Genomic DNA, 12,653 nt, shown 5'->3' on the forward strand with positions numbered 1-12,653 from the left:
TGACAGCTCAAATCCCTTGACTGTTTTAGGAAATGACTATGTAATATATCCCACAGCATTAATCCACCATATTTCAAAACTTTTGTATTGACTAAATTCCTAATATAAAATCACTGAAAATTCAAACATGGTTTTGTCTTTAGGTATATCACTGTAACAGATAATATTTCACATGTGAATTTGAAAAAAAAACATTGTTACCATAGAGTAGCAGTAGTGGAACATTTCACACAGGTTTTATAGTGTACACTATTATCAATGCATCGTATAGCTGCTTTTGTAAAGAGTAATGCTTATGTGCTTTGTATTGTAAACTACTATTAGTACATTAAGTATGCGGCTTCAACAAACAAGGTGAAAAGCTTAAACATGTCACTTACTAATGAATACTGTCAAGTGAGACATACCGTGCATACAAGTATCAAAACTCATCATATAACTATTTACTTTGCTGTACACCACTGTTCTATAATATTATGACTTTTGCAAAACAATAGCTTAGTGCATGACATCACACCTTTTACTCCCATAGAGCTTACATACTAATAGCAAATAAGTTGAATTATGTGGTTGAATAGCTGTAGTTGTCAACAAATAAAAGTATCAAATGAACTCTTACTATATGCTGCGAAGTGTGATAATGAATCAGCGCCATACTTATTAACTGAACAATTATGGTTTCTGAATCACATTCAGGAACTCTTTTATAGTAAGCTATTAGCACATACCCACAGTATTCTAGGCTTTCTAAACAATCAATCAACACGTCAACATGTTTATCAAATCAAAATTTTACTACCAGTGTAAAGTTAAGACAAATAGATCACAGTAAGGTAGTTAGCTATTCACCTATACTGTGGAAACTCTAAACAACTTAATGCTACAGGACCAGCATTTTAATATCTGAAATATGATGTCAATGTATGACAAAAGGAGTACAGCAGACAATGCATGAATGCTATTGTGGAAACAATACAACAATGCCTCCATACATGAAATTATATGTCTCTTTTTTATTTCAACCTTCTATAATTTCAACCTTCTATAAAAGGTAACATTCACATGTAAATTTGTAATCTGCATGATTATAGAGTTATGTAGGTCACCTGATTTAACATAAATTAACTGTGAAAATGGATGATAACATAATTTGGTATTCAGTCAGTGTTCCACCATAGCCACACCTACCAAGGACAGTTGAAAGGTCAGTGACAACCTAAAGAAACTAAAACTGAGACCAATATTGAAAATGTTATCATGTTATCATCCAATATTGGTCTCAGTTTTAGTTTCTTTAGGTTGTCACTGACCTTTCAACTGTCCTTGGTAGGTATGGCTATGGTGGAACACTGACTGAATGCCAAATTATATGTACACATCCAAGCAATTCTGTGTTACATAGTTAGGTGGATTTTAATGCTGTTAACATCACAGTTTACTTTTTCTGTTACGTAGAAACATGCATGTGTACCAAAGTGTGTGCAGAAAACAGAATTAACTTGATTGGGCTAAATGATTGCATTTGAATGTGTATTAACAAAAGAGTTGTTGTCAATAGTGCAGTTCAGTTCTTTGCACACTTGGTACTCTGCAAGTTCATGTTGAAAGTGAAAAGATGCTTCATAGCTAGTCAGATAACTGAGATAGGCAAAAGATACAATGAAAATGTTAATTCCAAAGCATTAATACAGTAAACAGAACCCATACAGGGAGTTGGCATGAGCACTTTATTATGATACATGTGTAAAATAATGAATCATTACAAAAACTAATTAAACACTGTGTTTGCACAAACTCCATACTATGTACATCCTTCACTCTACAAACTAAAAGGACAATAAAGAGCAATTCATTGTAGTAATTGTTTACCTGTGGGTAATCCAATGATACATATCAGAGTCACGACTCATAGTACAGAAGGCAGCACTACACTCTGGTGACAAATGTTTCCCCAATTGCATACATTAAATGAGAGAATTTATACACATGCATGAAATATATTTCACATACACATGAAAAGTTGCAGTATGTATATAGACGGTCTGAATGGAAGATCCTATACAAATGCATAACCACGTGTAAGTGTTCAATGCGGCTCACTCATTATTTTTGTAACATGATAGACATAAGATGTCGGGTGTGTTACATAATCTTCACTGACAAGAATCGGAGGATTTGTACTATTGTAAAAAGCTCTTTTGTCTTCAGTAAAATTGTTGTCTATTTTGTCCACATGAAATCCGTTAGTACGAAACTGCTCAATAAGTGATTTCTCACTGTAAAAGTAGTTGAGAAATGTCATCATGTCACATTTGTGTCACACTGGCTGGCCATGACTGAGTCGAGAAATGTCTTCAACATGGAATAAATATCCATCATCATTTACAGCAAAGAATGTAGTTAAAATGTCAGTATAACTCTTGAAGGCTTCGGTGACCTGTGCAGTTGATGGATACTTTGGCATCATTGATAGCATTTGTGCAATGTTGCTTCTGATAACACTTGGGTCAGCTTCAATTTTTATGTAGAGCCCATAGCATGACCAGTCAGTTGGTGCAAGTATGATGGCTTTTCAGCCAGGCACTAAAACTCGATTAAGTTCTTGAAAATGCTTAGTAAAACCTTTAGGTGATAAATTGCAAGCAACGAAAAGGCTGAGAGCTACATCAAAACTATCATCATCATAAGGCATATCTGCAGTATCTCCATCTTGTATGTGGACCATGTCCAAGTGTGAAGTAGCTTGTTTAGCCAGTTCCACCATCTCTGGTTGTATATCAAAACCATCTACTGATTTTGCACCATATTGAGCAGCAGTAACACACCAGTTCCCAGCCCCACATCCAATATCAAGGACTCTTTTACCAGGCACTGACTTTTTCAAATCTTCTGTAATGGCAGAGTGAAGAAAAGCCTCTCCTACTAATCCATAGACACGTTGGGAATAGATTCTTATTTCTTCAGATCCATACTTTGTCCCTTTAGAAAAGTGTCCACCAGGAATGGAGACCATTATTCAACAAACTATATCTATTGTACAAATGTGTTAGAGTTATAGTTAATTAGTTTGTGTAAGACTTCAGTTAGTCCAGTAGTGGTTTCAAAAAGCCATTGTGGTGTGATTGTAGTCACATTACAATGTGTTAATTATATGTAGGAGTGTTTCCCCCTGATGTGGGATACCAGGGATACTGATTGTTCTGCTCGCTAATTGATTCCCTGTTACTATTCACAGGCTTTTTAGCCTTCTCACAGGTTCCTAGTGGGATAGCATTTAATAATTGGTTGCTAAATATATTGATCAGTTGTGTAGTACATATGTATGCTGTTTATAATTAATAAGCTGCCAAAATCAATGGTCCATCAATAATGACAATGCTTCATTACTAATGCTAGTAATCAGAAACCTATTTGCCACCGTATCACAAATCTGCCAATACAACTTATTAATGAAATCACCAAACATAATATTGTACCAACCAAACCATATATGTATACAGTACTTAATATGTTGCCATATAATGATATGGGACCCAATGTACTGTATGAGTACAGCCTGACTAAGCCGGAAGACATGATTAGTCAGTCAAAGTGGCACTCCTATGAATTTCTTACCATGGATAACAAGATAGGTTGACAGATATATGATTAGGTTTGCGAAAAGGAACTTTTTCACATGCGGACCCATTTTTTGAACTTTGATTTGAAACTTATAACTGTATTATTCATTTGCCTGGAATTTTCAGGAGTGAATAAAGCTATAATATTCAGCTACATTTTGATATATAGGGAACCTTAATCAGTACAAGTACAAGGAGTCAGCTGTTATGGTTTTTTGTTTGTTTGCTGGCATGTAAAATGTGGGTAAAAGGTACCTTTTTGCAAAATCCGGCCACAAACTAACAATAAGTTACCTAATTGATGATTTTTTGAGCACTTCTCAAACATTGTGATTAATTTTTATGAGCATAATAGCCTCATGCCTACTACCGTATAGCCAGAAAGTTTGATGGGAGGAAAACCAGAAAGTTTGATGGGAGGAAAATTTGGCGAATTTGACAAACTAATATCTGCCAAATCGTGTGTCCAATACAAATCTGTATTAGCTCTACTAAATTTGCCAAACTTTTTTTTCTTGCTAAAATTTTATTGTGGCAAATTTGCCAAAGTTTTCTTCTGCCAAATTTTTCAGCTATATGGATGGTATGGTAATACGTAGGGATGAAGGTTTGCCCAAAAATATCACCCAAAACTGACTAGCCCCCCTTTCCCTCACAAAGGCTTGGCAGTATTGGATAGGCTTAAGTAAACCCAAAACTGCCTTCAGAGCAACTCGAACCCTTCCAACAAGTTTCTACTTTTTAAAACTGAATTTGATTTTCTACTGCTTGACCAACTGAGTAGGCTAGTGAGTGGGTGGGTGGGTGAGTGAGTGAGTGAGTGAGTGAGTGAGTGAGTGAGTGAGTGAGTGAGTGAGTGAGTGAGTGAGTGAGTGAGTGAGTGAGTGAGTGAGTGAGTGAGTGAGTGAGTGAGTGAGGGAGTGAGGGGAGGGAGGGGAGGGAGGGAGGGAGGGAGGGGAGGGAGGGAGGGAGGGAGGGGAGGGAGGGAGGGAGGGGAGGGAGGGAGGGAGGGAGGGAGGGGAGGGAGGGAGGGGAGGGAGGGGAGGGAGGGAGGGGAGGGAGGGGAGGGAGGGAGGGGAGGGAGGGGAGGGAGGGAGGGGAGGGAGGGAGGGAGGGGAGGGAGGGAGAGAAGGAGAGAGGGAGGGAGGGAGGGAGGGAGTGAGTGAGTGAGTGAGTGAGTGAGTGAGTGAGTAAGTAGTAACTAACTGACAGACACCTTCAGCCAAACATAGCTCGACTACAGTTAAGACTACAGGCTTGATTTCTTCACTGTTCTGGCCCAAGAATGCCTTTTTACCAACTGCACCAGCTACACAATGCATGTATCATGGACTTTCCTGTTCTTTTAGTGCTTCAATTTCCATAGTGTGGCTGGATTGATTGAAGAGGTGCTTCTCATACTGTTCTTCATTAGCTATAACGGATAGAACACAGCTGAAACTAAAGCAGAACAGCCACTTGGTTTTTCAATGAATTGATAGTTGGGGCACACATTCACTCGTAATTTTCATAGCATCTGGAATGATTGCAGAGATATTTCTCATACTGTCCTTTTTTTAGTAACACTGTGGAAAGTAGCTGAAAATGAAGCAGAATGGCCACCTTGCATTTCAGTAATATTGCCGGATAGTTGAGGATTGTCAGGTGTGCCATTAACTGCATGATGAGTCTGGCATCATTCTTTCCATTGATATGGTTTGCAATGTACAAATTTTGTTATTACAAAATATAAACAAACAAGTGTATGTAACAATCAGAAATTTTGTATTTGAGTAGGGATCAGAGAAACAAAAAAGAAATAAAAAGCAATGAAACAAGGGAGGTCATCTACACCTGTTGCTATACTGGTGGACATTTCAACCTTATTTCAGTCATGGCTCAAGCTCAAAATAAAATTAAATGACTAATAGCAGAGCTGCAAGTGTACTGAGATGACATGTAGGAGTTGAAAATACTGAATTAAAGTGTGTACATGTACATGGACACAATAAATACTACCTGTAAGTTATTAGCAAACAAGTACAAGGAAAAGTTAGGAATTTTATGTTTGATTAGAGATCATAAGTAGTGAAACAAGCTTATAAAACCTACAAATATACTACTAGACATTTAATCCCTATGCTTTAGTCTATAGCCATCGCTGCATTGGAATTAAATGTCTGCAGATGTAAAGGTATGGTTCTAATATCTATGTAGATGACCTCCTGTAGTGTGAAGCTAGTTGCTGTGTTACTCGCAGTTGTTACTAATAGCCAGTTAGTTAACACAATAAATAGCAGAATAATAAATAATAAGTACAACACACAATATATAGAGACAACCATACAACTACACATGATGTCATACATCATTACAGTATAAGTCAATTATAGCTAGCTAATACATTACACTTAGAAGGTTACACACAAAGTATGTGTGTGCACGTTGTTCAGTATTGGATCACACCACATCTCCCTTTCTTAAGTCTTAAGAATAGTTAAGTCTTTCAGGTGGTCTAATCTGTGTGCCAGTTTGAGATCTAGTGATTCGTCTGTCAAGATCACTTGTTTGGTGTGTATTAATTGTAGTTGTTTTGTCAGTAAGTCGTTCTGTAATATGAGATCAGTTCCTTCTAACTTTGCCGGATGGTGTGTCGACAATGTATGATCTTGGTGTGGTAGAGTTTGAAGTGATTGTACCTGGCACTTGTTTACCTTGGGAGTTTACCCATACATCTGTGTCTGCTGGAAGCTGTGCTGCAGATCTTACTCTATGGCGGCGATCATATTGCTCTTTCTGCTGTTCCTTATACTGCCTGTCCTTCTCTGTAAAGCCTTGTAGATGTGGCCAGTTAGGAACTAGTTGGTTTGCAATTTGTGGTACATCTGTTCTCAACCGTCGCCCCATCAGGAGTTCAGCAGGACTCAAGAGGCACCATGGAAGTGGTGTAGCTCGGTAACTAAGGAGGGTCAAAGCCATATCGGAAGTCTGCCTTAGAAGACTTTTCACAGTCTTAACCATGCGTTCAGCAAGACCATTCCCTTGTGGGTAATAAGGACTGGATGTAACATGTTTGAATCCATAAGTTGAGGAGAATTGTTTCATCTCTGAAGAGTCATATTGAGGTCCATTATCACTTATAACTGTCTGAGGTATTCCATGTCGGGAGAAAATTGTCTTCATGGCACTTACAATGCTTACAGAAGTGGTGGAATTTAGTTTGATGACTTCTGGATAACGTGAGTAGTAATCTACTACTAACAAATATGATTGTTTATTCAGTTCAAAGAGGTCTGTAGCCACTTTCTGCCAAGGATATTTAGGCAATTCTGAGCTGAGCATTGGTTCTCTGGCAGGAGGTGTAACTTTCACACAAGTGGGGCATTGTTTGATGAATTGTTCCATTTGTGAAGATACTCCCGGCCACCACACCGAGGTTGTTACTCGAAGACGGCATCTCTCGATACCTTGGTGACCACAATGGACTTTACATAGGATGTCATGTTGAAGCTTTGCAGGTACAACAATACGAGCTCTGTAAAGGAGTAAAGAATCACAAACAGTCAGTTCATTTCTAACATTCCAGTACTTGCTAAGCTCTCCAGTAATAACATGTTCTTCTGGCCAAGTTGTTTGGCAGAATGTGATGAGTTTTGAGCAAATTGGGTCTTCTCTTTGAGCCCTTCGATACTTGTCTAAACTGTCTTTTGTAGTTGGGGAATTGAAAAGTGGTACTGGCCATTTGACTTTCAGTAAGCTCTGCAAGTTGTTGATCAGATTCTGAAAATTGTTGTGGTGAGCGAGAGAGAGTGTCGGCAGTGTGAAGTAACTTGCCTGGCACATGTGAAATTGTATAATCAAATTGCATTAAGCGGAAACGGAGAATTCTTGGTGGCAAACTGTCTAGAAACTTTGAACCAAGGAGAGGAACAAGTGGTTTGTGGTCAGTTTCAATATGAATTTTCATTCCTAAGATGTAAACAGAAAATCTTTCACAAGCCCATGTTGTGGCCAAAGCTTCTTTCTCTATTTGGGCATATCTAGTTTCTGTTTCAGTCATAGATCTTGAAGCATAAGCCACAGGTTTCCACTGTTGGTTAGTTTTCTGCATGAGAACGGCACCTAGGCCATAGGCTGATGCATCTGCTGTGAGTTTTGTTTCAGTAGTAGGATCATACCAGGCCAGGACTGGGGTGGAGGTAAGCTCATGTTTTAACTTGTTAAAGGTGTCTGTTTGACTAGGACCCCAAGCCCAAACAGTTTTGGTACTAAGCAGTTCTCTTAGAGGTTGTGAAAGCTCTGCAATGTTTGGTGAAAATTTACCAAGTTGATTCACCATGCCAAGAAAACGTCGTAGCTCAGACACATTTGCTGGCTGTTTCATACTGCTGATAGCTGAGGTTTTCTTTGGATCAGGGGATACTCCATCTGAATTGATGACATGACCAAGGAATGTTATAGAATTCTTAGCAAATTCACATTTGTCTTTGTTGAGGGTTATGCCAGCATTTTGGATTCTGGTGAGAACGGCATCAAGATGGGTGTCATGCTCATGTCGGTTATTGCCATACACAAGAACATCGTCCATCAAGCATAACACTCCAGGAAGGCCATCAATTACCTCATTCATGCGTTTCTGAAAGTGTTCAAGGGCACTTGATATGCCAAAGGGCATTTTGTTAAAGCAAAAACGGCCAAATGGGGAAACAAATGTAGTGAGGTGGCGAGATTTCTCTGCTAGGGGAATTTGCCAGAACCCACTGTTGGCATCCAATTTAGTGAAAAATTTAGCTCCAGAAAGTTGGGCAAGTGTGTCATCCACTTTTGGAAGAGGGTGAATCTCTCTTAGAACACTTGTGTTTAGAGGTTTTAAGTCTACACAAATTCTCACAGTTTTGTCTTTTTTCGGCACAACTACCATGCCCGCACACCATTGTGTGGGTGTGTCAACTTTTGATATCACCCCAATTGACTGCATACGGTCTAGTTCGTCTTTCACTTTTTGACGAAGTGGGAGTGGAACTTTTCTGGGAGTGTGAAGAGCAAATGGCTTAGCATCAGGTTTGAGTGTGATTTCAAACTGTTTTGTAAAAGATCCTAGCCCTGTGAAAAGGTTTGGAAATTTTTGGACAATGTCAGTTTAAGTTTGATTAATTTGATTAACCCGAGCTAGTAAATGCAGTTGTTGAATAGCAAGTAAACCCAACAAGTTGTGTTTTAGCTGCTGTAAGACATAAACTTCCTGATCACATTTGTGGTGTGTGGAGGACAAAGTTACAGTCAACTTACCCAGGACTTTTAGTGGCTTCCTATCTGGCCCACACAGAGACTTGGTGGCTGGTTTAAGCACAACATTTCCAACTCTGGTCATTGTCTCTTGGGTAACAGCTGTGACTTCTGCTCCAGTGTCTAATTTAAACATCACAGGTTGACCATTGATATCAATTGTAACATTCCAGATGGAGCCTTTCCTAGACTCTATGGTATCAAGATAGATCACATCTAGGTCTTCATCTGGCTCTTGACTGTCTGAAGTCATTTCATGAACATGTTTTGACAGACATTGGCTACTGTAGTGGCCCTTCTTCTTGCACTTGTGGCAAACTGAGTCTCTAGCTGGGCAAGTACTGCGAGGATGAGGTTAGTTTCCACAGCGGATACATTTGTGTTTTTGAGTTTGTTTGTCTCTGTTCAATGTAGCACCTTTAGTAGGAAGGGATTTAAATTTCCTGCCTTTCACATGGTCAACTGATGATTGTGGTTTGGTGGTTTGATTTAGGAATACTTGCTGTTGTTGTACAGCTTCTCTTTGGCATACCATCTGCATAGCTTTGTCTAGGGTCAAGGTAGAATCCATCTGCAGACGCTCAGAGAGTGCAGTGTTACGGATCCCCACAACTAGGCGATCTCTGATCATTTGGGAAGTCAAATCTCCATATTCACAGTTTTCTACCAAGCTGTAGAGTATGGTGATGTACTCTTCTGCGGATTCTTCTGGTAATTGGTTCCTGCGGTTAAATCTAGCTCTCTCAAATATGACATTTTTGCGAATCTTGAAGTAACCATTAAGTTTAGCTACAACAGTTTCATACTTTTGTCTCTCTTCTGATGTGATGTGGGTAGAGGCTAATACGCTCTCTGCTTCTTCACCCAAACAGTAGAGTAGAGTGCTGATTTGCTTAGCTTCACTCTTTTCTTCTGACAAACCAGATGCAAGTCGGAACTGTTCAAATCTTCTCAACCACTGTGGCCATTCATCTGGTTTTCGGAAGTTGAATGCTGCTGGGGGCTTTAGCGATATGTTGCTTGCCATCCCACTTCTGACACCATGTAGTGTGAAGCCAGTTGCTGTGTTACTCGCAGTTATTACCAACAGCCAGTTAGTTAACACAATAAATAGCAGAATAAATAGTAAGTACAACACACAATATATAGAGACAACCATACAACTACACATGATGTCATACATCATTACAGTATAAGTCAATTATAGCTAGCTAATACATTACACTTAGAAGGTTACATACAAAGTATGTGTGTGTATGTTGTTCAGTATTGGATCACACCACACCTCCCTCGTTTCATTACTTTTTACAAGTTTAAGGAAAAATTAAGTTTGATTAGGGATCATAGAAAAAAAGTAGGGAAACAAGGTAGGTCATCTACACCTGCAGATATACTAGTGAACATTTAATCCTAATCCAGTCTTGGTCTTGGGTATAGAGTGAATTAGGGATTAAATGTTCACTAGTATATCCTGCAGGTGTAGGTGACCTCCCTTGTTTCCCTACTTTTTTTTCTATGATCCCTAATCAAACTTAAAATTTCTAATCTTTCCTTAAACTTACTTTTTTGTAACATTATTATGACTGGTGAACCCACACATATACCGCATCAAAAGAAAGGATGGTACCAGAATTAATGTTTTCGTCTAAACGTGCATCCCAGCTATCAAAAGCTGCTTCGAAAGTGCAGTGGCCATTACGCTTCACTTTCAGCTATGTTCAACCCATTACACAGTGCTACAGATGAAAAACAGTAGAAGAAGTACCTCTGCAACAATCCACTCACCACGAAAATACAATTCGTGTACCCCCAACTATCAATTACTGCCTCGAAATTGCAGCGGCCATTACGCTTTACTTTCAGCTATGTTCAGCCCGTTACACAGCGTTACAAACGAAGAACAGTGTTAGAATCATCTCTGCAATCAGTCCAGTCATCATGGAAAATACAGACGATTCTCGTTTACAAACGTACTATAGGAAAGCCATGCATCGCACTACCGCGAATCGACACCTTGGGCTGTCAGCAAAAAGAAATGGGACACAAAAGAGGACAAAGGTAAGTCCATGATGCATGCATTGTACATACTGTGATATGCCAAAAGGCACATCTCGGAATGAAGCGATGTCGAACAGTGAAAAAATCAAGCCCATATCCTTAGCCATTACTGAGTTACGCTTAAAAGTCAGTAGAAAATTCCATTGAATAATTTTTTTTTAAATTTTGTAACTTTTTATTGGAAGCCTTTATAGGATCATACTGAAGACACTTTTGGGCTTGGTTATACCTAACCAATACTGCCAAGGTGCCAAAATGGAGTTGTGAAGCTGGTTTTTGGGTGAATTGTTTAGCTAGGAAAACCCAAATCTCCATGATCTCTAATATACAGTACTACCATACTGTATGATTCCTTAAAATTCCTTATGACTGGTGAACCTGCATCAAAATAAAGAATGGTGCCAGACATACCATAAACTTAATTTTGTATATAAACACACACCTCAACTATCAATTACTGAGAAGTGAAGTTGTTTTCAACTATACTCAGCCCATTACACAACGTTGGTTATGTTGCAATGAAAAACAGTACAAGCAGCATCTCTGCAATCAATCCAGTCACTACAGAAAATATGGGGACAAACCATGAATCAACTATTGTGCTGTTAACAAAAATAAAAGGGACACAAAGGAGGGCAAAGGTAAATCCATGATATGTGCATTGTACATACTGTGGTATACCAAAGGGCACCTGTTGGGTAAAAGTGACATCTAGCTACAGCAGTGGAAAAATCAAGCCCATGCCCTTTGCCGTTATCAAGATATGCTTGTCTGAAGGCATTACTGTGGTAATAATTATTGATTATGTATAAACCTTCAGTGTGACCAGAAACACTTCCTATAGGTTGCTAAGATTTCTTTTTATTTAGTAAAATTTTATTACTGATTGACTGACTGAATAACTTACCAATTCTTTCAGACATTTAAGCTCAACTCAATAATGGGTAAGGCTATGGACTTGTTTTTTTTTCTGCTACATGTCACTTCAGTGCGACAGATGCCTCTTGGCATACTGCAGTACATACAATGCATGCATTATGGACTTATAATTTGTTCTCCTTTGTGTATTGCTTCTTTTTGCCGATGGTGCATAGTGTCATGTTTATAATAGGAATGATCCATATTTCTGTAGTGGCTAGATTGATTGCAGACACTTCTTGTGCTGTTCTACATTTTTAACGCTGTGTAACAAGCTAAACATAGCTGAAAATGAAACATAATGGCCACTTTACTTTTCAGCAATAATTATTGATGGCTGGGGTGCGAGATGAGACCCATGTATGATGACATTCTTTCTTTTGATGTGGTATGCACAGGTTCACCATTACAAAAAGTAAACAAACAAGTACATATACAAGGAGAAATTCAAGTTAATTATAGGAATGTTAAATTTGATTATGGGTCATAGAAATGAAAAGTAACAAGGAGGGTCACGTACACCTGAGATGATCTAGTGGAGATTTTATTCCTAATTCAAGACTGAACTCACTGAAGTACAGATAAAATGTCCACTAGTATACTATATATATGTAAATGTATGTACAATATGGTGCCACCTCAATGTCAGGGGAGGGGGCTTTTAACCCTTTTACTTCTCAACAAGTTAAGATCAGCGAAAATTGATCAATAAAAGATCAAGATACTCTAATAAAGTATTCGGCTGACTTTAATAAAGCAGTCAGGTGAATGTAAGTTGTAATGAATAATGAG

At 38.6% G+C, this 12,653-nt stretch overlaps 2 protein-coding genes across 2 annotated transcripts; both read right to left on the reverse strand.

Moving 5' to 3' along the window:
* Positions 1–2,572: 2,572 nt before the first annotated feature.
* Positions 2,573–3,013, reverse strand: LOC136239921 (demethylmenaquinone methyltransferase-like). The gene has a single exon (XM_066030664.1). The coding sequence runs from the start codon at positions 3,011–3,013 to the stop codon at positions 2,573–2,575; it is 441 nt and encodes a 146-aa protein (XP_065886736.1).
* A 6,227-nt stretch (positions 3,014–9,240) lies between these two features.
* Positions 9,241–9,912, reverse strand: LOC136239923 (uncharacterized). The gene has a single exon (XM_066030665.1). It carries the CDS (start codon positions 9,910–9,912, stop codon positions 9,241–9,243), a length of 672 nt encoding a protein of 223 aa, XP_065886737.1.
* Between the last annotated feature and the right edge of the window lie 2,741 nt (positions 9,913–12,653).

The sequence above is a fragment of the Dysidea avara genome, chromosome 12 (genome assembly GCF_963678975.1).
Source record: "Dysidea avara chromosome 12, odDysAvar1.4, whole genome shotgun sequence".
Taxonomy (NCBI): Eukaryota; Metazoa; Porifera; class Demospongiae; order Dictyoceratida; family Dysideidae; genus Dysidea; species Dysidea avara.